General features: G+C 45.6%; 4 protein-coding genes across 10 annotated transcripts; all 4 read right to left on the bottom strand.

The window, feature by feature from the left end:
* Window positions 1–732: 732 nt before the first annotated feature.
* Window positions 733–13,525, bottom strand: LOC127561125 (zinc finger protein 501-like). 3 transcript variants are annotated; one of them, XM_051996365.1, is made up of 4 exons: window positions 13,126–13,525; window positions 11,594–11,942; window positions 11,006–11,119; window positions 733–10,427 (listed from the first exon to the last, which is right to left on the bottom strand). In XM_051996365.1, exons 2-4 carry the CDS (start codon window positions 11,772–11,774, stop codon window positions 9,133–9,135), a joined length of 1,590 nt encoding a protein of 529 aa, XP_051852325.1. In that variant the 5' UTR covers window positions 11,775–11,942; window positions 13,126–13,525; the 3' UTR covers window positions 733–9,132. The 3 variants fall into 3 exon arrangements, with proteins under 3 accessions (XP_051852325.1, XP_051852327.1, XP_051852326.1); XM_051996367.1 differs by having other exon boundaries at window positions 733–10,130; XM_051996366.1 differs by having other exon boundaries at window positions 11,594–11,665.
* A 287-nt stretch (window positions 13,526–13,812) lies between these two features.
* RING1 (ring finger protein 1) lies at window positions 13,813–16,929 on the bottom strand. 2 transcript variants are annotated; one of them, XM_051996369.1, is made up of 7 exons: window positions 16,814–16,929; window positions 16,416–16,566; window positions 16,077–16,237; window positions 15,688–15,903; window positions 15,116–15,511; window positions 14,549–14,822; window positions 13,813–14,212 (listed from the first exon to the last, which is right to left on the bottom strand). In XM_051996369.1, the coding sequence occupies exons 2-7, from the start codon at window positions 16,491–16,493 to the stop codon at window positions 14,111–14,113; spliced, it is 1,227 nt and encodes a 408-aa protein (XP_051852329.1). In that variant the 5' UTR covers window positions 16,494–16,566; window positions 16,814–16,929; the 3' UTR covers window positions 13,813–14,110. The 2 variants fall into 2 exon arrangements, with proteins under 2 accessions (XP_051852329.1, XP_051852330.1); XM_051996370.1 differs by having other exon boundaries at window positions 16,768–16,905.
* A 1,668-nt stretch (window positions 16,930–18,597) lies between these two features.
* On the bottom strand, window positions 18,598–21,092 carry HSD17B8 (hydroxysteroid 17-beta dehydrogenase 8). Of its 4 annotated transcripts, none has more exons than XM_051996373.1 (9): window positions 20,876–21,092; window positions 20,389–20,606; window positions 20,144–20,260; window positions 19,897–19,989; window positions 19,739–19,824; window positions 19,463–19,547; window positions 19,280–19,335; window positions 18,949–19,023; window positions 18,598–18,776 (listed from the first exon to the last, which is right to left on the bottom strand). In XM_051996373.1, exons 1-8 carry the CDS (start codon window positions 20,919–20,921, stop codon window positions 18,987–18,989), a joined length of 738 nt encoding a protein of 245 aa, XP_051852333.1. In that variant the 5' UTR covers window positions 20,922–21,092; the 3' UTR covers window positions 18,598–18,776; window positions 18,949–18,986. The 4 variants fall into 4 exon arrangements, with proteins under 4 accessions (XP_051852333.1, XP_051852332.1, XP_051852334.1 ...); XM_051996372.1 differs by having other exon boundaries at window positions 19,293–19,335; XM_051996374.1 differs by lacking the exon at window positions 18,949–19,023 and having other exon boundaries at window positions 19,293–19,335.
* Window positions 21,093–21,719: 627 nt separating this feature from the next.
* Window positions 21,720–25,166, bottom strand: SLC39A7 (solute carrier family 39 member 7). The gene is made up of 8 exons (XM_051996364.1): window positions 24,817–25,166; window positions 23,916–24,539; window positions 23,625–23,793; window positions 23,432–23,503; window positions 23,117–23,266; window positions 22,839–22,982; window positions 22,448–22,644; window positions 21,720–21,999 (listed from the first exon to the last, which is right to left on the bottom strand). The coding sequence occupies exons 2-8, from the start codon at window positions 24,528–24,530 to the stop codon at window positions 21,727–21,729; spliced, it is 1,620 nt and encodes a 539-aa protein (XP_051852324.1). The 5' UTR covers window positions 24,531–24,539; window positions 24,817–25,166; the 3' UTR covers window positions 21,720–21,726.
* Window positions 25,167–25,212: the final 46 nt, after the last annotated feature.

Genomic DNA, 25,212 nt, shown 5'->3' with positions numbered 1-25,212 from the left:
GAGGAAGTTAGGATAACTTTGAAGTAAAGTTCCACGAGTAAATTTACTATTAACATAAAAAGAATCAAAGAGTAAACAATAGGGGGATTTCAAGGGAGGGGGAGGAGGGAGAGAGTACTAAAGATTTTAAGTGGAAGAAAATTTAGTTAACAATTTAAAGCACAAGCAGATTGATCAACAACTGTGCTACAAAAATTGGAAGAGAAGATGGTAACTGTAGCATCTAAAAGACAGCAAATGTCTTTACAAAATATAATGCAAGACAAAGGAAATTCAACCAATACCTGATGAAACACAGAACCCTGTGGATTCCCAGGAGGATATAGAACAATAATAGGATGGTCCTGAATAATTTGAAAGAAAAAACAAAATCTTAAAGATTTTTTTGGGGGGAGGGTGGGTTTTCAAGGCAATTGGGATTAAGTGATTTACCTGAAATCACACAGTAAGTATTAAGTGTCTGAGGTCACTTTTGAACTCAGGTTTTTCTGATTCCAGGGCCAGTGTTCTATCCATTCCACTATCTAGCTCCTCCTAAAAGAAGTTTTAAGACAATATATGGTATAGTTTATTGCCATAATAGGAAAACTTAAATACATAAAGGCAAATCTCTTAGAAAAAGCAAATGAAAGAATGAAAGTGTTGAAATGGGGAAGAGGGAATCCCAAAAGTTTTGGGTCACAGACTGGTGTCACAAGGTATCTCAAAAGAATTTGCAGGCTTGAACCCATCTCCTAGTCAAGGGGCAAAATTTATTGTAAATAATGCCATTACAAAGTGGATTTGAAGTTCTAAAAATAAATTACCAGAGAAACAGAAGCAAAGAGAGACATTTACCCAGGTTCTATCATTGATGTAAAATACAGATTTCTTGTTTCTCCTCTATTTTTATCTTTGTTTGCCCAACACTTAATTTATTGCTTTCTTTATAGTAAGCATTTATTTAAATGATTGGTAAACTAAATTCACCTTTCCTCAGTGTAAAGTACACTTCTTGCTTGGGGTATTGTGCAACCCATTCCTGGCAATATCTTATGTTCTTCCAGAAGGTAAAAACCTAAAGTATTGGGTAACATATTTTGATATTCTAAGAGTACTCCCTATAGATGGAACAATAGCTATAGTAACCCTTTTTTGTAGTAACAAAAAACTGGGTTCTCAAAAATAGAAAATTGTGGGGATGCCTATCAATTGAGGAATGGCTAAACAAGTTGTATGGAATGTAGTGGAATACTAATGTGATATAAAAAAAGATGAGTAGGTGGATTTCAGAAAAACCTGGAAAGACTTAATGAAAACTGATGCTGGGTGAAGTGAGCAGGACCAAGAGAACATTGTATACAGTAACAGTAACATTATGTGATGATCAACTATGATTGATTTAGCTCTTGTCAATAACACAGAGATCAAAAAGATTCAGGATGGAGAATGCTATCCACATCCAGAGGAAAAAAAATATAAACTCTGAATGCATTTTAAAGTATACTATTTTCACTTTGGGGTTTTTCTTTCTTGGGGTTTTCCCCTTTTGTTCTGATATTTCTTTCCCAACATGCTTAACGCAGAAATATGTCTAATATGATTATTATACATGTATAACCTATATTAGATTGCTTGCTATCTTGGGAAGGGAGGAGGGATGAGGGAGAAAAATTTGAAACTCAAAATCTTACAAAAATGAATGTTGAAAATTACTTTTAGGTGCAATTGGAAAAAATAAAATACCAGTGAGGACGGGGTGGGGGTGGGGGTGAAGAATGTGAGTGTTCATTGACTGGGCTGAACAAAGTGTATATGAAAGCAATGGAATATTATTGACAAGAGCAAATGACAAATCTGAAGAATTCAGAGATACTTATGAAAATTTGCAGAAAGAAGAGAGAAAAACTAGGAAAATGATTTGCATGATCTCACCATAGTAGTGTAAAAGAAAAGAGCCTTGAAAGATTTCACAACTTTAATTAATGTGTTCAGTACTGCCTTCACAGGGTTGAGGGTAAAGCATACTTTTTGGTTCTTAATAGAGGTTAAGTGACATAGCTAGTGTCAGAATCCAGACTCAAACTGACGTCTCCAAAAAGTTCTTGTTCTATTACAAGGAATATATCCAGACAAATCAAAGTGAAACCAAGAGTTGCTCTAGAAGCAGTAACATTTTAAGCAGAAACTGGAAGGAGAGAGTTGATTAATATCTGATTCTTCATACTATAGTTATTGGTTGGGGTGTGAGGTAGGTAAATGTTGAACAAGTGGATCTCTTTAAAAATGTACCTGTCATTTTAAAGTTTGATATGAATTATCAATATTTTCCTTATAATTTTCTTAAGTCTACACCTCAATAATTAACAATAAATCAAACTCTAATCTAATGTTAACTTCTGGGTATAAATATTCACACTGAAAATTTAACAATTTGTTCTCCTTTGACCTGACTCTAACACTTTTAGATGTGACCAGAGACAGGTCAATTTTTTTTTGTTCTGTCCTGACTCATTTTCTTCCTTTGCTTTCAGTCCTATCCAAAGTGATAATGATGGAGTAAATGGACTCCAGCAAAAGACAATGTCTTTGGAAGCAACCCAATATCTGAGAGGCCCCAGTATTGACTCTGTAAAATTATCATGCATAATCTTGTACTGACACCTACAATTACCTTATACAATATGGATATTAAGTTATAGACATCTTGTCTGTCTTGTATAGACAGCCATGACCATTAGTTGATTTATTGATGCACACAACTGGCATAGTTAGCATACCTTGCTTATAATCCTTTCCCATAAAAGGTCCCAAATCTGCCTTTGTTAATTGTAAGTTCATGAGGAATTTTTCCCACCTTATGGCAGTAGAATAAACCTGGAGATGGTTCGAACCTGTGAATTCATTCTGGTTGACTCCCCATCTTTGCGATTTGTTGTAGCTCATCATGACTTGAACATCATCAACAGTACTTCCCTTGATGATAGAACCCTTGTAGCTCCCTACTTGTTCACTAATTTTGATCAGGGTGATATCGAGATAAAAAAACCTGGAGATCAGGAGTTCTAGGAATATCCATGATGCAGGATAGGGAGAAGCTGGGTAAATTTCTCATTGCCAGAATGAATTTCATAGTATTTAGAGTTGAAAGTTATTTATAACTCATTTAATTCAATTTTCTTTTTTTACAGATGAGGGAACTGCGGTCCAGAGAAGGGAAGCAACTTGTTTGAGATTCTAGTTAGTGAGGAGAAGAGATAAGATTTGAGCCCAGGTGGTGGTTGTTCATCCTTCATTCTCAAAGAGGACCACTGACATCATGCGGATGATGTCTTGATTTTCGAGTGGATTAGTGAATGAGAATAAGCACTGTTTCCATTGAGGTAGAATTACCCAAGAATGGGTCTGGACTAACATAGTACTCCAAAACTAAGCCTGGGGAAGTAGAAGTTAAATTTCAGGAACCCCAGCCAAAACTTTTCCTTTTGCCCCTTGAATTCTAAGAATCTACCCTTCTTGAGTTATTCTGCTTCCTTGATGCTTCCCCTGCTTCCTCTCCTCTCCCATCTAATACATATTCAGAGAAGTCTTGGATAGAATATTGACTACTGGAAAACAGGAACTGAAGGGAACCAATGTCCACACCACATGATTCTTGAATTTCTATTCTACTTTCCCCTCTGTACAAGCAGAGACCCTATCCAGGAGACCTGCTAATAATGATAAAAAGTGAGGGAAAGCCTTCTCATTATGAAAAATGTGTTAATATGACTACAATGGTGTTCAAGGATCTTCGTGCCCTCTACATTTGGTGTCTGTACATCCAGATCCAAGTAGTTATCACTTAGGTTTTCAGCTGTTCTAACCTAAAAGCAGCACTGAGTTCATTTCCTTCCAGATCTTATTAGATGATACATTTCTCTCCCTCCCCCCCGATATTTTATTTTTTCAATTACACTTAAAGATAGTTTTCAATATTTTTGTAAGATTTTAAGTTCCAATTTCTTTTCTCCCTCCTTTCTTTCCCTTTCCCAAGATAGCAAACAATCTGATATAGGCTTATTTACAAACATTTAAAACATATTTCCATATTAGTTATACTGTGAAAGAAAAACAAAAAAAAAAGGGGGGGGGAAGCCTGAGAAAGGAAAAAAAAACAAAAAACAAGCTAAAAACAAGTGAAAAATAGTATGCTTCAATCTGCATTCAATCTCCATAGTTCTTTCTCTGGATACAAATGACATTTTCTTGGATCTTAGATCACTGTATTGGTGAGAAGAGCTAAGTTTATTGTAGATGACCATCCCTTAACCTTGTTACTGTGTATAATGTTGTCCTGGTTCTGCTCACTTTACTTAGCCTATTCATCATTCCTTATAGAACAATAATATTCCATGACATCCAAATATTATAACTTATTCAGTCATCCCCCAATTGATGCACATTCTGCTAATTTCCAATAATTTGACACCACAAAAAGAACTGCTACAAATATGTTTCCCTCTTTTATAATCTCTTTGAGATACAAGACCAGTAGTGACACTACTAGGTCAAAGAGTATGAACAGTTTGGTAGCCTTTTTTGGACATAGTAGAAGATACATTTCTTGTTGCCATATCCTTACTCCCTTCTGAACTTCAAATCTTTTTACCTTTAACATTCCTCTTTATTCATAAAATATCAAGTGATTCCCTTCACATGTCCCTACATTTCCTAACCTAATCTGATGCCCTTCAAATCCAAGAAGTTTATGGGGACATAACTCAAGTTGTTTCAAAGATGGATTTGTTCACTGGATTTGGAGGCAGCTCAGTGGCACAGTGAATGGACTTGAATTCAAATCTAGATTTTTATTATGTGATCCTAGGCAAATCACTTAACCTCTGCTTGCTTCAGTTTCCTTATGCGTAAAATGAGGACAATGATAGCAGCCATATCTAAAGTTCAGAGGATCATATAAGATATTCTTTGTAAAGTGCTTTGCAAACTTTAAAGCACTATATAAATGCTAACTATTATTTTAAGTTCATCAGTTACTTTTTCTTGGCCAAATACAATGATTTTTAAGTTTTCATCTTCTTTTCAGATATTATTGAACATGCCTTTCCTAATTCTTCCCTAATTGATCTTACTTTCTGGTTTTCCTAGTTTTCTGGCTAACACTATTAATTCTCATTTTGCTTTTCTTGGTTCCCTGTTTTTCTCCTGCTACATTTATTTCCCATTCCTTCAAATTACATTCTCTGTCATCTGAACATTTAAATTTTTATCCTTTTCTAATTATCCATAACTATCAAATGGATCCTTGCTATTGATCCTTTCTTCAGGAAGAGATCCATATCATCAGGGTGGCGATGCTATGAGATGCAAGTGAATTGGATTTAAATCAGGATAGGCTGGGCAAAGTCACCAGCCTCACTCTCTTCACTGGGTCCAGTGGCAGGATGTAGATCAGAAGCCAGAGTGATTTGGATTTAAGGCATCATTCTAGCCCATAAATCCCAAACTATCTTGCAAGGTTTTACCTATCAAAATTTACATTCATTTGGGCAGAGCACTCATAGGTAAGGGTATGATATCCCAAGTGAATAGAGGGAAAGAAAGGGAAAGAAAAAGAAAGGAGAGAAAAGAGAAAAAAAAGAGCTGTGTTGTCCAACTGGCCAGTTAACAATTGGGTCCCCAGTGGGACAGCTGCTACTATTACTCACAGAGGTTGTTGTTTGTCTTGCATTCTTGAAAAAATTTATGACATCAGGAAGGTGATGCCATAACATGTAAATAAATTGTATTTAAATGAGGGAGGGTCACCAGTCTCACCTTCTCTTCTGGAGCCATCTAGGTCCGGTAGCAAAATATAGATCAGAACTATTAGAAATGGTCCTGAAAGCAGTGGAAGATCTTGTCCTTTTTATTTTAAGGTTTTTAACAGGTCTCAGTTTGCCTCAGACAAAGTCTATGCAGTGATTAAGGCCTATAAATCCCAAGATATCTGGAGAAATTTTAGTGAATATAATGTAAATAGCATCACTATTATTTTATTGACTCACAGATCTATAACCTATAATTTACTTTTTATTTCTTCTCCTTCATTTTCCATACTGCCAAAACCAAACTTTGCCCCCCCTCTGGTTTATTATTCCCTGATGAGCAGGGCTCTCTTATCTGTCCCTACACTATCTTTGATGATCTCATCTGCTTTCATGAATTTAATTGTTGCCTCTATGCAGTTCATTTTCAAATCTACATATTCAACTCTCATATCTCCTGTATTCAGACCTCCAGCTTCCTCCATAGTCATCTCAAACTCAAAAAGAATTTCTTTTCCTATAAACTCATTCTTCCTCTCAACTTTTTCCACTACTTAGACTCCTATGTTCACAACAGGTTTTGCTACTGATTCTTCCCTTTCCCTCAACTCCCATATCCAGTAATGTGATCTTGTCAATTCTACCTCTTTAATCTCTCTTACCAGTTCTCCTTTCATTCATATGGTCACCTCTCTAATTTAAGACCTCAATATCTCTTGCCTTAACTTTTGTAATTGCTTTCCAATTGGTCTCTCTTCTCTCACTCCATCTTTCACCTGCTACCAAAGTGATTATCACTAAAGCACTGCTCTGACCACTCATTCCCCTGCTTAAGAAGCTTCAATTGCTTAGGATAAAGTTGCTCCTTTGTTTGATATTTAAAATTCTTCACAGTTAGGCTCTTAACTATCTCTCCAGAATAATTAAATACACTTCTAGAAATCTAAGTTCCAGGAAAACTGACCTATTTGCTGTTTCCTATATTCAACATTCTATGTCCCCTAGGGGACAACTTATAAAAGACATGGAGGCAGGACATAGAATTTCCTGATGCAGACGTTGCTTTAGAAGGAATGTATGACTCTCTCTTTTCTACTTACCTGTGTCCTTCCTCTCCACCCTTACCTCCTTTAGGAAGCATTTCTTTGATTCAGATCGCTTGATTACTATATATGGTTCATATTATAGCTTGATATTGTATTGCAATATAACTTCTTTCCCCTCTCTAGACCTTCATTTTCTTATTTGCAAAGAAAGAATTTTGGATGCAACTATCTCTAAGCTTAAATATCAGCCATCCCATAGTTCTTTCTTGCACTTATCAAAATAGTCAACCAATAAGCATTTACTAAGTGCTTACTATGTGCCAAGGTCTTGCCCCAATATTGGAGATACAAAGAAAGGTAAATCCCTTTGACACATTCTAGGAGAGATTCCAACTCAAATATTTATTATTTACTGTTAACAACCCAAAAGTTACATTGAGGAAAGATAATAAATTAACTAAAATAACTATTTATACCTTATTATTAACAATAAGCACAAAAGATATTGCAAGTATGGACTTTTCTCATCCTAGTACCTTCTCCAAGGACAGATGGAAATAGTTTCCTCCTTTGGTGTCAACTTTGGCACTAGATCCCATTTTCTCCACTGTGACATGTCTGTATGAGAACTGCATATCCCTCACTGGAAACTTTTATGGAAACCATGGACTGCTTTTCATACAGGGGTAAGAGACCCTGTATGGATAGGAAATGTAGGTTCTGAGGAATGTAAATAAGGGGGCCTCACTGCATAGTGCTTTGTCCTTATATATTGCCTTCTTTTTTTTTTCCCCCTAGATATGTCCTGTTTTCTTAAATACGCTATAAGCTTTCTGGTGACAGGACCAAGCCAGCTAGTGTACTAGAAGTGGTATGGACATAGTGAAACATCCATCGATGTTCAAATCAGAAGATCCAGTTCCAATCCTGGTTTTTCCTTTGGCTGGGTATGTGAGATTGCCCTTTCCTATCCCAGACCCCATCTTAACAAATGAAAATGAGACTATCTACCTCACAGGCCTATATGAGGATCAAATAAAATATGAAAATTTTTGACTATAAAATACAATACTATATGGTGAAATTATTACTTTTTAACAAGTGATACCCTGTCTCATTCCCTTATTTCTATCTTCTAATCTCTCTCCAACTTCCCTTACTCCACCCCCCCCTTTTAGTTTTTTCAACCAGACCCTGCTATTGTACTTTTATCTTGCTTCTGATTTTCCTAATTATATCTCCCAACATTTGTAGGCTTTAATCTAAGGGAACATTCTAATACAGTCTTATTCTGATGCCTTATTTTGGTATGGAGGTGAGGCTAAGTTCTTTTAAGATTTTACTACAAGAGCAATCCATTTAAATTTTGACAGGTTTTACCAAATCAAAAAGATGTTTGAAAGTATAGTCTAACAATCCACTGAGTCTGTTGCACTAGAGGCAATCTAATTAAGTTTGGAAGAGTTCATCAGCTAAAGGTTGGCAACTGGGTGATGCTTTTTTTTGGGGGGGGGGATGGTAATAAGAATTGTCATAGACATGGGCAATGGCAATTTTTGAGCTACATCACTGGAGACAGCATCTACAATATGGAAATCCCAGGTTTTCTATAGAACGTTAGTAATGCAAGGGAATGTAAGCAACTGGAAAGGGATAGCTCGATTTGCCTGTGTTCTTGACTCAATGTGATAAGGAGTTTTAAGATCTGGCACCTTTAGAGAGCTACAGTCAGTGTAGATCACATTGTCAAAGGAAGCTGTGGAAAGTACTTTGGTACCCATAAAAGAAAGGATCCCAGGTAGCCTCCAAAGCATCATGGGATCAGTCAGAAATAAAGAGATGGTGGTTAAGAACCAAGTGCAACTTCTGAAAGTATTAGTGTGATTTTTTTGTATCCCAGGCAGGGGTTATCACAGGGATTCAGTTTATCTTCCTTGAAGTTTCCTGCAGAGACCTGTAATTGCCAGCTATTCCTGAGACAGCCTCAACAAACTCTTTAGATAAAGATGAAGAGAGAAAAGAACAGGGAGCGTACTCTCTTTTGGGAAACACTTTTCCTTAGGCAAAGGGAATCAGCCCCTAGAGGAGGTCTCATAGGCATAGTCTCAGAGAGACAAGGAGGGCACTTAGGAGCTCTCACTCCTGGCATGGGCATGGGGAGTTGGTTACCTGTTCTCTGAGGAAAGACAAGGGAAGAGTAATCATCTGGGTTACAAAAAAGTGGCTGCTTTGGGAGTCACTACAGCCAAAGACTGGGCTGGAGTAAGACTCAGTTGCTCCAACCGCAGGGAACAAATAAATCACTCTGGCTGAGATAGGGTTTCACTCACTTGGACAGTGCCTCCAGAGTCCTTGGGAGATTCCTGGCTTAGGGAAGTTGCCTTAATTGTCAGCACAGGGATCCCTCCGGGCCTACAGTCCTCATCTCCATCCTCCCCACCATGTGTGGCACGGTGTCGTAGCAGGTGAGAGCTACGGGTAAAGCCACGATCACAATGCTCACAGCGGAAGGGGCGGTCCCCAGTGTGGCCCCGGTAATGTTGCGCCAGGTTGGAGCTATAGCGGAATCCACGCCCGCAGTCTGGGCAGCGGAAGGGCTTCTCACCAGTGTGAATGCGCTGGTGCTGGACCAGGCCGGAGCTCTGGCCAAAGCCTTTGCCACACTGACTGCAGCGGTACGGCCGCTCCCCACCATGGCCACGCTGGTGGCGCCTCAGGTTGGAGCGGTGACCAAAACCCTCCCCACACTGGGTGCAGCGGAATGGCTTCTCACCACCATGATGGGCTGCCTGGTGACGGACCAGGGCCAGAGCCTGAGGGAACAGTAGACCACAGTCAGCGCAGGAATGGACAGGAGGGGGTGGGGGTGGGGGTCCTGAGTGGTGGGTCTTCCGGTGTGCCACTAAGCGAGGGTGTTGGCTAAAGCCGCGCCCACACTCCCTACACAGGTATGGTGTCTCTCCAGTGTGTGTCCGAAGATGGCGAGCAAGATTGGCACTCTGAGTGAAGCGCTTGCCACACTCAGGACAGGGGAAAGGACGTTCCCCTGAATGGGACTTTTGGTGGCGGATAAGGCTGGGGTGACGGCCAAAGCCTCTGCCACAAACAGCACAAATATAGGGACGCTCGCCGGTGTGGACAGTGGCGTGCTGTAGGAGCCCAGAGCTCTGGGAGAAACCCTTGCCACACTGGCCACATCGGTAGGGGGGGTCAGGCAGATGTGTGCGTCGGTGCCGGGCCAGATGGGAGCCATGGCGAAAGCTTCGGCCACACTGACCACAAGAATAGGGTCGGTCACCTGTATGGGAACGCAGATGCAAGGCCAGGTGGGCACCCTGGGCAAAGCACTTTCCACATTCAGGGCAGGGGAAGGGGCGCTCACCGGAGTGAATCAGCCTATGGCGGGAAAGGTGGGAGCGTCGTGAGAAGCAGGAACCACATTCAGGGCAGGAAAAGGGTTTTGGGGGTGGGGGTGGGGATGCTGGGGGTGGGGAGATGGTTGAGCCACAGGGTATAGCTGGTAGTGGGGAACTCTCCAAGACAGAAGGAAGGTCAGGGACTGATTCTGCCTCTTCTTCTTCCTTGGTCCTCATGCCTATGAGACAAACAGTGATGAAATGAAGGGAATATAGAGGAAGAAGAGGATCTTGTAGTGAACAGGAGAAAGGTGGTTTCAATCCCTATGGAAATTGTTTTCCTCCCCTCTGTGATAGATAGCATTCCTGAAGGGACATGGAGTGGACCAGGACATCTCATACAGCAATTTGTATCCTTGGAGGCACAAGGAGAAAGGGATGGGGGAGAGGGGCTAAGGTTAGCCCTCTCTACTGATGGCAGGGGTAAGAACTTTGATGATTCCTGCCAATTACTGGAGAACAAGAGTATAGTTTAGGATAGTGAGGGGGTATAGTAGAGTTCCATCCCTGGGGCCATGTGATACAGTGGGAAGATTGATGGTTTTGGCACTGGAGAACCTCAAACTCTTGCTCCTGCCACTTTCTAGTCCTTTGGCCTTGGGCAGATATTTTCCTCTAAATCTCAATTTCCTCCTGTGTAAAATAGGTGACCTCCAAAGTCCTTTCAAGCTCCAAATCTTGGAGCTGATAATTCCCTTTTTGGAACATGAGGAGGTAGAGGGAAGGCAAAAGGATATTTTCCGTGCTGGTTACTCACCTGGATAGGATTCTTTTGGGACTCCCATTTCTTCAGATTCTTGAGATCCCGGACCCCATGGCTCATTCCCTTCCTCCAGGTGAGGGATCAGTTCTGGTTTAGGGAATGGAAATCCTGGGGCAAGAAAGAACAAGATTCACTATTCTATCTAGAAAAATTTCTCCTCCAAGCCCTCCCTGGTGCTGAATCCTAACAATTCTTCAAGGCCCAGTTCAAGTGCTCCATGAAGTGTTTTTTGTTTTTTTTTTTTTCATAAAGTCTTTCTTGACCACTTAGTGTTCTATCGACTTCTGTAACTCATCTCTCCCAAAAGCCAATAAAACACATTTTTTGGTGTATTCTTGTATTCTTTGCATCTGGTACAGATACTTGCAAATTAAAAGTGCTTGAGAAAAATCTGATTGCTGGATTCAGGAAGACTCAAGAGATGGTGAAGTAGGATGCCTGAGGGTGAATCGAGAAGAGAGAGCTAGGGACCTCAAAGACTGAAATGCTGGCAGAGAGTACAGAGAGATCACCTCTCAATTTGACATTTCACTTTAATTCAACACCCCTAATAGAATAAATGTTAGAATGGAAGGTACTCACCTAAGGAGATGAGGTCCCTGTAGCTCTCCCACATGACATCTCCAAAATACACAGCCACGTCTGTGAAAGTCACTGGCATAGGGGGTGGAGGATTAAGATGACCAGTGGAAGACAATGAGAGGGAAGGTGGAGAAAAGTGAGAAGCAGAGAGGAGAGAAGGATGGGAAGATGTAGGTGACATAAGAGCTGGAGGAGAAGGGGAGGGACAAGGACATGGGGAGGAAGGGGAAGGGCAGGGGGAAAGGGGAATTATGGACTGCGCCAGGATGGAGTAAGGGGAACAGGACTGGGAGGAAAGAAAGGACCACTGGGAAGTTAGGTTTAATGAGAAGGGGAAGGAACACTGTCTCTGGAACCAAAACAGAGAAGAGGGGAAATTCCACCATTTTTTTCCTCATGTATATCTATCTAGCCCTTCTCTCCCCCGCGCCCCCCCCCCCCCCCCCTTTCTCCATATCATCTAGCACTTCCTTCTGCCACTATGAAATTAGCAAGCTCAGACCACTGGGAGGCACCAGGTTCAGGTTGAACAAACATCTCAATTCCCAAACTAGTCCCATCTTCCTTTCCCCCAGCATGCCAGAAACACCACACTTCTCAGATCGGGAACAGAGGAAAAGAAGGCAAACTGGGGGAATTAGGAACAGGATGCCCAGAGAGAGAGAGAGAGATTGGCTTCAGGGTTTTGAGAACAGGAATTTGGATGACTTATTAGGAAGCCTGGGAAATGGGGAGGTGCTGCCTGGGTTTGAGGTTGGGGGGTTGGAAAAGTATAGGTGGTCATTAAATGACCCTCAAAACTAGAGAAGACATATATCGAAGGGTGCAAATGGAAATTATTGATATTAGGAAAACACTGGGAGAGTGCACTGGATCATTCCCAGAGGCTACAGAAAGTCTTTGGTTCCGGGGAGATTCCCTAGTTCTGGTACTGTAGGAAGACACAAGAATTCAGGGAGAGATTTATGACATTGAGAGTTCTACTGGGAGAGTTTTGGCACTGGGGGTCTTTAAAAACTGTCTGAAGGTTACAGGAAAGGAGCTCTCCCGTGTTAAAGATGCAGCAATAGAAAAGTCCCTGATACTGAAGCTCCCTGAGGGCTCTGGGGGTGTCTTCGAGCTGCGTAAGAGGCTGGCTGATATCGAATCGGAGGCTGAGAGTTCTGAGTCTGAGATGTCGAGTACGGTAGATGTGTGGGAGAAGGGGCAGGTCTCTGGTATTGGAGGTTTCAGGGACTGGGAAGTTTCTAACACTGAGGTCCGGAGGCTATAGGTTTCAGAGGCATGGGCGAGTCCCTTATTGATTTGGGCAGAGGGATTCACGAAATCGAGGATCCTGGGTCTCGGAAAGGGTCTCTAATATTTAAGGTCCATGGCCTAGTATTGAAAGTCCCGGGGGTGTGGGAGGGTCCCTGGTATGGAAGGTCCACAATATAGGTCTCAAGGTGTGGGAGTCCCTGGTTTTGAGGATCTCGGGGCTGAGGAGGACTGACGGCTGAGATATTAGGGAGAGGACCGGGCGGACCAATTACCTGCACCACCAACTCGACTGCCAGCCAGACAGCGGACTGAGCTCAGACACGGGAATTTGGGGACGGGGAGAAATGAAAGGAGTAGCGGAAACAGGAAGTGAGAGGCAGAGTACCCGAAGAAGGGGCGGGGGCGGGAGGGGCTCGATCCCTCCCAAAGCCATCCAGCTTTCTACTAGATTTCCCGTTGAGCCCTGACGCTTATCAGCCCCTGCAACTCTGTCCCGGGTAAGCTCACATCCCACCCATCTTGCAGCAAGAAAGGCGAACCAATGATTTCCACGACCCCCTCCCCCACTACCTGGGGAAGTAAAAACCACAATCCCCATAGGCCTTCGGGACAGTAGCGTTCTAAGGTCAGCGATGCCCTACTCTGAGGCCTCATGGGAACCGTAGTCCTGGCTACTGCCCCTCTTAGACGTCCAGGGAGGCGGAGCGCCATGAAGCTGTAACTGTGACCAAGGACAAGGGACGCAGAACAAGCAGGGCAGCGACGATATCTGCTAGCCACTCTCGTTTATTGGGGAGATATTTTTATCTCTTCCACTTTGCTCCTTCCGGCTTTCAAACTGTATTAGCGATCTGATTTTTTCCCACGGAGGCAACATTCAAAATTTTTCATGGTCGATACTATTTCCCCTTCCTTCTTTGGTCCATTCCCCCCTCCCCCAACACACAGACAGACACAGATTTGAAAGAAAAAAAGCAAATGCGTTGTTGGCGGGAGGGGAGGTTTTCTTCCCTCCATAACATCCCATTACAGAAGGGAGGTGACTGGTGAATAGAAAAGGAAGGAATTGGGGGTGCACACCCCAATCTGTACAATATAGAAGAATCTGATATAGACACTTTATATAAAAGCCATTTGTCCTCTTCGGTGTCCTCTCTCCGCCGGCCAGGCAGGGTAAGGAGTGGGGTAGGGGGAACACAGACCTGGAGGCAGAGCTAGGACATACACACAGAAGCCCCATGAGCCCCATCCCTTGGGTCACTTGGGGTCCTTAGTTGGGGCATAGCACAGCTCCAGGGGTCTGGACACCTTCCAGAACTTCTCATTCACCAACTCCAGGGTCAGTGAGCCATTCAAAGTCTAGGGATATGAAATAAATCAGAAAGAAGGTAGAGGGAAGGGGAGAACAGTGTTAAAAGGAAGGAGAAAAAAAAAGTGGGATCAGGGGGAAAAAAAAGACATGAGTGATATAAAGAAAAATCTCCAAGTATGAAAAAAGAGGGAGAGGGATGGGAAGGGAAAAAAAAGAATAAAAGAGGAAGGTAATGGGAGATAAATGGAAGGACAAAAAGAAAAGTGGGAGAGAAACAGCATACAGAAAACTGATTAGTGACAAGATGAATGGAGCATGTTTTATCTTAAATTTTTCTCTTGTTCCCAATACCCCCCCACAATTATTCCCTTCCATTTTCTCACCGTGAAAGCTCCTCCCCCAGGTGCAATGTAGATGGTATACTGCTTCTCACTGACACCCTCCAGGCTGGGCAAGGCTGGCTCCTCTGTCCCATCAGTTCCTCCAGTTCTGGGTGCCTCCCCCCCACCTCCCTCAGGTCCTCCAGCTTCTGGGACTCCTCCACCTGGCGCCCCAGGCTCCCCTGCCTCTTGTTGCTGCCTCCGTTCAAGTGCAATCCTTAGAGCCAAGTACTTGGAGAGGTGGTCAACTGTGGCATTCCCTGTTGTCTTCACATATCTGAGGAATTGGGGCAAATGATCAGTGAAAAAAAGCAAATATGCTTTGATACAGCATATATGTGAAACAGGAAATATGTTATATTGAAAGGGCATCTTGGGGGTTTTCAGGAAATTGTTTAAAGTTTGGAAGAAATCATGATTTTGCATTAGGTATGTTTCTGAATTTGGGGGAGTCAAAGTGATAGATGGAATTATCCTCAGGACTGGACAAGGAAGCCCTGTGACTTTGGGGTATCCCTTTTGGTCCCTGGTTCCCCAATTTTTAGACAGTTGCTGAGGGAATTTCCTCACCTAGTCTGACTGTATTCTCCTTTTTCAACCAGCAAAGGATGGGGCCGGAACACAAGCTCGATCTCTCCTCCTGGCTCAGGAGGACTGGGAGCCCCAGGTGGGCTTGGTGGACCCAGGGTCCCTCCACCCAGCGGGGCACCCCGGTCCCCAGAATCCTCAGAACCTGCTCCCCCACCTATACCTCCAGTAGCCCCTCCCCCTGTTCCTCCACTGTTACTTCCCGCCATCCCTGGCCGAGGTCGCTTGGGGGCAGGTCCAGGAGTAGAATCTGGGGCAGAATCTGAACTAACATCTTCCCCATCCCCATCCCCCTCTCCCTCACCAGGGTCTCCCTCCCCACCACTCATTGTTGTTGTCTGGTCTGACTCTGGCATTGGCCTTCTTACACGTTGGGCCCTGTAGAGGCAAAGAACAACAATTAGAAATCAGTATGTAGGAAGGCTAGGCAGTCAGAGGTCAGATGTTAGGAGGCCAAAAAACAAGAAAGTGAAAATCATCAATTTTTGCCTACTACATGCCCAGAAACCTCCTAGAATTTAGTGTCTAGCACTTCAGTATCACCACTTTTATACCTGTGCATTGCCTGCATTCGGAGCCCCTCCTCAATGCTAGAGCTCAGTGCTTGCTGGTTATGCAAGCGGCTAAGCCGAATAAGGACACGATCCTGGTGGGCCTCATATTCCTCTCGACTCGGGTAGATTTTGGAGATTAGCGCATCAAAGTTTGGATCTGGCCGAAGAGACCGCTTTGATACCAGTTTCTTCCTACAAGTAGGGCACTCTTTGTTCCTGCATTGAGTTAGAGGAAAGAAACCACTTACAATGCAAAATGGTAACTGGAGGTTTCTGTTACTTTCACACACTAAAAAGGGATTAGAAGATCATCCACAGGCATGGAACCTCACCATCCTCACACACCCCCACACCCCACCCCTCCAATTCTAGCAAGTATCTCCTGATACCCGCTCCGCAGCGCAGTGACAATGCAGTCTGAGCAGAAGCGATGCAGACACTCCTTGGTGGTCATGGTATTCTTGAGCATGTCCAGACAGATTGGGCACATGAGCTCTGAGTGTAGGGATCGTGGGGAAACAGCAATTTCTGTGCCATCCATGATGGCCTCCTGCAGAAACGGAATTAGTGAGAAAGATCAGGATGGAGAAGCATATAAAATATGCAGTCTTTGGGTCGCCTATAAAGATGAGAAACTGGATACAGGCAAGATAGGGGAAGTTAACAGTAAACAGTATAGGATGCGGTGCGAAGGAGAGATGCGCGTGAATGGGGATCCCCTTCCTCACCTGTGGAGTCCGATGTAGCTCATAGAGACTTAGTTCCCACGTTTTGCTGGCGCTCTGTGCATTTGCTGGGGTCGCCATGGTGACAAGGAGCCGACCACCACTCCGGAGATCTGGGGGCAGACTGGGCCACTAAGGAGCTGCCGGAGTTTTCCTGGGGGTGGGGATGAGAGTGGGAGTGGGGGTTAAGGTCCACCTCTCTTCGCTCCGCCCCTTCTATACGCGCTCCAATCCCCGAGGCCCCGCCCCCTTACATTTCTTTCCCTTCCCCCCTCCTCTTCCCTCCTCCTGCCCCACATCCCGCCCACCAGCCTAGGTTTCTCTTCCAGGGTTCCCTCTGCCGCCGGCGTCCTACCCGATCCCTGTCCCCTATCGTCGTGTATTTTCCGGGCCAAACTCACTCAATCCTCGGTCCCTCCCACTCAGGACCCCGGTCCCACCGCCGCCGATACATCTCCCGGTGCCGCCATGGCTGGGGCGCTCGGGCCCATGCGTCACTTCCGCCTTCCCATTCCCTCCCCTATCTGACTCAGAACCATGGTTACGTCACCGGGCTGATCCGGAACGCGGGTGGAACTTGGATCGAAGGAGGATCTCCCCCCAACCTCTTTCGCACACGTGACACATGCCCTCCACGTGAGGGTACGGGCGAGTGTGCCGCTTTCTTGCTCCACGTGGGGCTCCTTCCCGATGGTCACGCGGGATAGAGACGGGACGGGACGCACCTCCACCGGCTTCCTGCACCTAAAGGCACTGGGAGGAAGGACACACTCCTCCCGGTGAGGCCGCTTCTTTTCGGAGTGGGCTGGAGATGTGACATCGCCTGCCTTCCGTGGGAAGAACGCGGAGTGGCCCCAAGCTGCCTTACACTGGAGACTAGAATGAGAAGGGCCCTCCATCTTTATCCTCCAGCCCTCCTGCCGCTCCTAGCCCACCCTTCTCTGTATCCTCATCTCTAGTTGCTGCACTCAGTACAAGCGTCTCCAGTCCCGAAGGCACGCCACGGAGTCCTCATTCCCACCCGGCTCGCTCCGTTTTAGGGACTCCCTTCTTCTGTGTCAGGCGTCCTGAAGTCCGCGCCCCCTCTGCGAGGCGGGGGCCCGCGGCTCGGGATGTCCAGACCCAATTCTCGAGGGCCGGAGCCACGAGAATTGCGTTTGGACAATCAGGAGCCGCTGCCCGAGCAGGATGGTTACTAGGGGGATAGAGAACCCAACCTATGGAGGGCCAGAGACTGCTGTGGTGGGGTAAGGGGGCCGTCTTGGGGGGAATGAAAAGACTGTAAGATAAAGAGGAGAGCCGATAGAGACCTAGAGGTGTCAGGGGATGGGAAAGAGGAGAGGATGGGGAGGTAAAGACAACGAGGGGATCCCAATTCAAAAAAAGTGGGCGCAGGAATGATACGGGAGTTGGAGAGGAGCCTAGACCTCCTTTCCACTGGAGCAGGTGCACATGGACCAGAGATCAAGTTGGGGACCGAGAGAGGGAAGCTGTGGAGATGGGGGAGTTGTTCTTCCCACACCCCAATTCCCTAGCCCGCCCTTTTTTTGCTCCAGTCCCCCCTCCCTTCCGAACCCACCACTTCCCTGTCCTCTCCGTCGTCCGTGGCCAGTCCTTAAGTGGGCTCCAGAGGCTATTCGCCCCTGGCCCCCTCATTTCCCCTCCCCATTACCCCTCCTTTCTTCTCCCCCTCAGTCCCTCTTTCATCCCCTCTGGCCCCTTTCAATGGCTGGTCCCTTCCCCTAATCCTGGCCACCTCCTCTAATCCCCCACCCCCTACTCTGATCTCCAGGCTGGCAGCACTATTGTGAAGCATCAAGAAGAGGGGGGAGGAATAGAAAGGGGACTGAGAGAAAAAGGATGAAAGTTGAGGCATATATTCCACATTGTCCCCCTTTACACTAAGGCCAGAGTCAGAAATACGCCCTCATCCCAGTACCCCCTTGCGGGACACAGGGATGGGAAAAGTTAGGGGGGAGGATTCTGGACATTGGGGCAATCTAAAGGAGTGGGGACAAGACCCCCTCCTTCTGCAGGCCTTGTATCCCACAACCTTTCCCTCTCACACCCGGTGGCTAGGGTTGCCCTGGGAAACGAGCCAGTGAATAGGAACAATCCCACTAGGAGAAGGGAAGGAGGAAATGGGGAGGAGTCTGAAGGTTTGGACACAAGAAGAAACGAGAGGTGGTACAAAGATTTGAAATTTATTAGGGTTTCAGATACCCTTTTCATATAACTTGTCTCCCCAATATAAAGTTGCTGGTCTCCTGTCCTATATTTGAATCTTCCTTTGCCTGGCTATGATACTTCTTGGGGGAAAGAGGTGTGTCCTGGGACTCTGTGGGGGTTACATGAAGAGACCTCCTGGAAGGGTCAGAAATAGAGAGAAAAGACAAGAGCTTGGAATAGGATTTCTCTAACCTCTCACATCTTCCCCAGTACTTCAAGACTTCCCCAGTCCCTAAGAATTGTTTCAAAGGTATCCGTTAACTTCCCAATTTATTGGGTCCTGTTTCCAATTTTCTTTTCATCATACCAGTGACCTCCAGAGTGGTCCCTGTTATGTATCCACTGTCATCTGATGCCAGGAATGCTACCACATCTGCCACATCTGGGGAAAAGGTTCAGAAGTCTTATCACTGCTGCCCATTGTATCTTGGGAAGTATTACACCCCCCCCCAAAAAAAAAAAAAAAAAAAAAGACAACAACCATAATATTTAACTTCCAACCTTAAGGCCACCATCTCACAAACATCCTAGTCCTTGTGTCTAAAGATATCTTTCAGTCTCCACTTATTTAAACTCCAATTTCTATTTCTCCCTTCCACTCACTCTTTCTCTTTCCATATTTTCTATCTTTTCTTTACCCTTGTTTCTCACCCTCTGGAAGCCCCAGATGGCCCATGGGGATTTGTGGAGTTATCTGAAAGTAGACAAAGTTTTAAAAAATTATGAATAAGTAGTTTCTCTGTCCTGGGTCTTGTCCAAAATTTTCACAATGATAAGGTTTGCTAAGTGGTGAAGAAAGGGAGAGTTTAGGTGACCCCTACCTGGTCCAATACTTTCTGTGGTACTTTCTTTGTCATGGGTGTTATGATGAATCCTGGAAGGATAGAGTTACAGCGGATTCCATGTCTGTGAGGAGGAAGAATTATCACTAACCTCTGATAATAGCTAATTCCCCATTCTGACACTAGTGATTGCCAGGCTGGCATCAATTTATTACTATTAGCTGATCTGGGATCAATCATACTACACAGGTGGCAATTATTTTGCTGATGTAAAAAGTAACCAGCTTAATGATCCCTCTCGTCACCCAAGCTAACCGTCCAAGTTCTCGAGCCACACTTCGGGTCATTCCATCCACTCCAGCTTTGGATGCTGCATAGTTTGCCTGACCCAGGTTCCCCACCTGTGGAAAAGTCATGATCAGAGATCACAGGGGAAGCTGTCTTTCCTCCCATTCGCCTTGTCCCAGGCTGACCTTTCCTATGATACTGCTCATGTTGATAATGGAGCCACCACAGCCACTGGATACCAGAGCTCTAGCTGCAGCCTGCATGACCAAAAAGGTGCCCTGAAAATGAAGGGAAAGGATGACAAAGGTACTGATGGTCACAGTACTCAACACTTCCCTTATTTTGGGGACCCTGTCTCAATCTCTCCTAAACAGATAAATTCGGGTCAGGGTCAGGATGTCCACAGGATATGAAAGAATCGCTGCTCAAGACCTTGAGGTTGACAGCAATGACTTCATCCCAGTAATCCTCAGGCATTCGGAGCAAAAACTCATCCCGAATGATTCCAGCACAAGAGACCACCACTGATGGTGGGCGTGAGAAGCAGCCCTAGGGGAAGCAGGCAGGAGAGATTACTGGCCGCGAAACACAAAAACACACTTAGGGAAATAGATCCACAAAAGCAATTGCTTTTCCTTTTCCCATTGGACAGCGGGGCTGCGCATGCTCTGTCTCACCTGGATTTGCTCAATTACCCCCTGGGCGGCTCCGGCCTCGGCCACATCCACCTGAAAAGCAGCGTGACCCTTGGGGACGGCCCCAGCCTCTTTCCCCATCACCTCCAAAAGCCGTATAGTTTTCTCGGCCGCTGCCCCATCCCGGTCACTTGCAGCTATTAGTGCTCCTTCCTTGGCCAGGCGCAGGCAGACTGCCTGACCGATGCCACTGCCTGCACCTAGGTAGTAGGGATAGGAAAGGAGTACAAACGCATGGTCCTAGCGTACCACGTCAAAAAGACAGACCCCGGCATCGGAGGTGGGAGTACTCGGAGAACGCGCCAGCACCTAACACCGGGCAATGGAGCGGAACACTAGCACTCTAAACACTTTCCTGGGAAACCCACCCTCCCGCGACCCTCGCGTGACATCACCCGCCAGAAAAAGCATCCCCCTCCCCACCCCCAGTCGGGAAGGCGGATGGTGGAGTATGGTTAGGTTCCCTAACCTGTGACCAGAGCTAACGCCGAACGCAGTCGGAGCTGGGCCGCCATGGTAAAGAAAACTTCGGCCCCAAGCCAATGGGAGCAGAGAAAAGGGCGGGGCTGAGAACTTGAAGCCAATCAGAAGAGAACCGAGGCATATTAGTTCTCCGGAGCTACTAACTAGAGTTCCACGGGACCCAAGCCCCAGGGAAGAAGTGTTAAAATTCTCCTGGTACCTGAGGCCAGGGTACACATCCGTTCCTTCCCCGAAATTAAAACAAGAGACCAGATGGGATAAAAGAGCCGATGCCTTTATTTCCGGTCACTTCCTCTTCCCCCCAATTCCCTCCCTCCCCCTCCCCCCCCCACGATATAAAAAAAGCAAAACCTAAACAGTTATAAGTTCAATAACAAGACTTCCCTCTTCCCCACTCCCAATCACTACACACGATTGATCTTAATCCTGACCCCTCCCCTCCCTTCCTCGGTCTAGGGCTCTCAGGCCTTTGAGAAAGGCACACCGTCATGAGAGAGATGGGAGGTGCAGCTGGGGGCAGCTTAGTCCCTTGAGAACAGGTATGGGGAACACAGGTGCTAAGAGTCCTTATTCTGTGGCTCCCTCTTCCTTCTTGGAGTCAATCACAATTAGTTATGCCTCCTAAAACCTAACTCAATTCTCAATACTACAGCCGTTCTTGCCTCTCATTCTCAAGACTATTGCTCCCTGGAACATTCAGCCTTGTAGGGTTAACACAAGTTTGTTGACTTTTTAGACATTTGTCTTTCTAGTACTTGGCTCATTCTCCCTTTGGCTAATGCCCCCCATCCAGATGACCCTATTCTTCAAGGTTTAGGGGAAGGGGTCTCCCACCTCTCATTCAAGGTAGGCAATCAAAACCATCATAGCAACTCCACCTAACAGCCCCAGAACCTCCAGCAAGGACTGCAGGGGAGAAGCCTCTTTCAGTAGTTCAGGCAGTACAGACACAGTTGCCACATAGATGAAGCCACCAGCTGTAAATGGGAGGACCCAACCAGGGCCATTACCACCAGCAGCATTGTTTGCCTGGGATCCTCCTTCAGCCAAGAGGGCACAGGTTGTGCCTGCTAGAGCTCCCAGTGCCGTAAGCAGTTGAAGGCCCATCGCCTAAAGTAGGGATAGGGGTTTGAGGAAGGGAAAGAAAAAAATTAAAACCTTCAAAATCATCCCTGATGAGGAATAAAATGCAAGTTAATGTCCTGGAGCTTGTGGAAAGGCTTGTAGCATAAAAGTAAGAAGAGAGACATGGAGCATTTTGTTTCTAAATGCTAAAGAGATCAAAAGGAAGAAACAATTTCTATACCAGAGAAAAAAGAAAGTACAGAGACTTCTGCTTGAAACAGTAGAGAGAAACAAAGAGAAAAAAGAAAGTACAGAGACTTCTGCTTGAAACAGCAGAGAGAAACAAAGATATAGAGAAGCTAATTTCTCAAGATTATAGGGAGGTAATGTGGGGGGATGGGAGACAGCAGCAAAAATGAAGAGCTAGGGGTTCCAGAGGCACCCTGGAGGAACAGATGTCTATGGAATGTTCTTGATTCCCCCAATCACTGACCTGCCTCTTGCTGCAGCCAGACTGGACAAGGATGGCAAAATCCCCAACTTCATGGGGTACCTCGTGTAGCAGGACAGTTAGTGTGGTCAAAATCCCTAGTCCCCGGCCCCCTCTGAAAGAGGCCCCAATTGCTAGACCATCCGTGAAGTTGTGAGCCAGGTCCGCAGCTAGGTTCAAGTATCCAGATACACGCAAGTCTGGACAGGAGAAGCAGGGAAGGTGAACTGAGTAAGATACTCCAAACTCCCTCAGCCACTTCTATAGCTCCCATGTTCATTCAGACATGACCTTTAGATAAACAAAATCTAAGCATAGTGGTTCATGAAAATACCACTCCTTTCCCCCAAGCATTTTTTTCAGAATGTTTCAGACACCATTCCTGGTCTCTCACCTGAACCCCCTTTCTTCTCTTCAGAGTTAAGCTGTTTTATTGGACCATCATTCAGTTCTTTCCCTGCTCCTCTTCTCTTCCTTGCTTCTCCAATCTCTTTCTTTTTCTCTTCCTCATCTGAGCTCTGTTTTTCCTTTGAGAGTTCTGAGGAAAGAAAAGAGTTCTCCCTGTTTCACTCAGAAACCCTAAACTAGGAAGACTCCTAGATTTCCACCACCATCCTGAAATCCCAAGACAGAAGAATGCATTGTAGAGTATATGTCATTTCTAAATCTTACTATGTTGCCCATGCTTGGGTCCGTGTCCATGTCCATGTCCATGTCCATGTCCATGTCCTCCCTTCACATGTGTTACAAATTTTTCCACCACAAGAAAGGCAACGATTCCACCGAGAACCCAGAGTCCAATAGAGAGAATTGGGCCTTGGTCTGAGGGCAGAAAAACAGAAAAAGGATGCTAAGAGAGAAATAGTTCCCTGAATTCCCCTTCACATCCTTTGGCATGAAGTTGGGGAAAGCGGGAGAGATAGTTAAATACCCTCCACCCTATTTCAAACCCAGTCTTTGCCTCCCTTCCCCCAATTCCCTCCTCACGGCTATGGGATTGTTCGTGTCCTGGCCTTTCCTCAAAGTGATGTTCTACATCCCCATGATGAGAATGAGGTTCTGAGGAAAGATCAGAAATATTACAAATTTGATATAAACATCACAGGTACCAGGGAGACTCAAAATGTGAGGCAGAGTAAGATTGAGAGGAAGTTAAAGCTAAAGGTCAGAAACCACTCACCCAGGGCATGAGGTATGAGATGAAGGAAGGCATCTCCCAGAAGTCCCCCAGAGGCAAAGCTGAGTAAGATCTGCAGGAGTGAGCGGTGCTGGGGGGAATTGGATTCCACAGGTACAAGAAAAAGAATGAAAAATGGAGCCGCTGAGATCAGCACTGTCGCCCCCAGAGCCTGGTAAGTATAAGTTTGGGGTTAAGGAAATAAATCATGAATGTAAGTTAATTATTATATAAGGATGAGAGCCCAACCCCTACAACCCCTTCCACTATCCCCATTGTTTTCTGGGAACTCACATATGCCCAAAGACTGACAGTGTCTAGGTCCTGCACACCGCCTAGAACCTCAGAATCCCCTATGCCTTTGGGGCTTTGTCCATATTCATGAGCATGACTGTGTCCATGGTCATGAGAGTGACCTCTGTGGTGGGGTCCATTTCCTTCATGTGAATGCCTACTGTGCAAGGGGTCAGCCTCATAATAAAAACTCTCATGTGTGTGGCCATGGTGTCCTGGTGTGTGGCTGTGACCATGATGGAAACCATCATGCAAATATTCATGGCCATCATGCTGGAAATCTTCATGACCATGATCACGATGGTAGAAATCTTTGTGCAGGTGACCATGGCCATGATGTTGGAAATCTTCTTGGGAATGTCCATGGTCTGGATGGTGGAAATCATCATGTGAGTGCCCATGGCCTGGATGGTAGAAATCCTCGTGCGAGTGTCCATAGCCAGGATGGTGAAAATCCTTGTGTGAGTGCCCATGGCCAGGATGATGGAAATCTTTATGCATATCTTCATGCAAGTCTGCGTGGCTCCCAAGCCCAAACACCAGGAGCTCTAGGGCAACCGAAGTCACCAACCCCACAGCCCTCCAGCATCTGGCTCCAGGGGCTCCGTGGGCCATCGTGATTACCTAGAAAGAAAGAGACAGTGATTCTTCCGGATCCATCTAACGAATCTATTCACTAGTGTGGCTGTTTTCCTATTCCCCCTAAACCATGGTCCTTAGAATGCCTCTTTTAGACTCCTTCCCCGCCCCCCTTCCCCATCCCTCTCCGGGCTCTCAGATGCCTGGGAAAAGTCTCGTTAGTCTTCAGGTCTTCCGGCTTATTGTTCCCTCTGGGCCACCGTCTCGATGGTACCTGGGAGGATAAGGGAGCTGTGAATGCAAACCGAGGCTGGGGTCTTACCGCTCCCGGGATCTCCTCTCTCCTCGATTCACACAGACGGACGTGGCACTCCCGCGATCCCCGTTGCTGAGAGAAGAGGAAGTTCCACCTTTTCTCCGCCCCTTTCTTTTACCCAAACATCGGCTCTCAGCTGCAGCTACGGGGATACGCGTCCTTTGATACGCATGCGTGTACGGAGGAAGTGAGCCAGCCGGAAAGAACGGAGCGGCCTCCTCCACCTTGGTAAAGGGCGGAAACTAACTCAGCAGCTTCCTGGCCACGGTGCTGCCATCTTGGTTTAGGGCAAAGAGAAGTACCTTGTTCCGCCAGATCTGGCGCCCCATCCCAAGATCCTGACAGTATGTTATCCTTCTCTTCCGATTCCAGAGCTCTGTAGGTATCTTCCCCCAAGTCCTT

The sequence above is a fragment of the Antechinus flavipes genome, chromosome 4 (assembly GCF_016432865.1).
Source record: "Antechinus flavipes isolate AdamAnt ecotype Samford, QLD, Australia chromosome 4, AdamAnt_v2, whole genome shotgun sequence".
NCBI lineage: Eukaryota > Metazoa > Chordata > Mammalia > Dasyuromorphia > Dasyuridae > Antechinus > Antechinus flavipes.
The sequence above is the reverse complement of the archived record's forward strand: the minus strand, read 5'-3'. Positions and strand labels throughout refer to the sequence as shown.

What these genes read in the sequence shown, in the direction of transcription:
- LOC127561125 (XM_051996365.1), bottom strand. Translation starts at nt 11,774, where the DNA reads ATGTCACCTACATCTTCCCATCCTTCTCTCCTCTCTGCTTCTCACTTT. An exon ending in CAGGGACCTCATCTCCTTAG is followed by an intron (nt 11,120 to 11,593) that starts GTGAGTACCTTC and finishes TTCTTGCCCCAG; the next exon opens with GATTTCCATTCCCTAAACCA. An exon ending in CCCAAAAGAATCCTATCCAG is followed by an intron (nt 10,428 to 11,005) that starts GTGAGTAACCAG and finishes TTTGTCTCATAG; the next exon opens with GCATGAGGACCAAGGAAGAA.
- RING1 (XM_051996369.1), bottom strand. Translation starts at nt 16,493, where the DNA reads ATGGCGACCCCAGCAAATGCACAGAGCGCCAGCAAAACGTGGGAACTA. An exon ending in AGCTACATCGGACTCCACAG is followed by an intron (nt 16,238 to 16,415) that starts GTGAGGAAGGGG and finishes CCGTTTCTGCAG; the next exon opens with GAGGCCATCATGGATGGCAC. An exon ending in CTGGGGGAGGAGCTTTCACG is followed by an intron (nt 14,213 to 14,548) that starts GTGAGAAAATGG and finishes TCATATCCCTAG; the next exon opens with ACTTTGAATGGCTCACTGAC.
- HSD17B8 (XM_051996372.1), bottom strand. Translation starts at nt 20,921, where the DNA reads ATGGCGGCCCAGCTCCGACTGCGTTCGGCGTTAGCTCTGGTCACAG. An exon ending in GGCGTTAGCTCTGGTCACAG is followed by an intron (nt 20,607 to 20,875) that starts GTTAGGGAACCT and finishes CCTACTACCTAG; the next exon opens with GTGCAGGCAGTGGCATCGGT. An exon ending in CACAGAAAGTATTGGACCAG is followed by an intron (nt 19,336 to 19,462) that starts GTAGGGGTCACC and finishes GTCTACTTTCAG; the next exon opens with ATAACTCCACAAATCCCCAT.
- SLC39A7 (XM_051996364.1), bottom strand. Translation starts at nt 24,530, where the DNA reads ATGGCCCACGGAGCCCCTGGAGCCAGATGCTGGAGGGCTGTGGGGTTG. An exon ending in CTGTCAGTCTTTGGGCATAT is followed by an intron (nt 23,794 to 23,915) that starts GTGAGTTCCCAG and finishes TATACTTACCAG; the next exon opens with GCTCTGGGGGCGACAGTGCT. An exon ending in ACCCAAGCATGGGCAACATA is followed by an intron (nt 22,983 to 23,116) that starts GTAAGATTTAGA and finishes TTCTTTCCTCAG; the next exon opens with AACTCTCAAAGGAAAAACAG.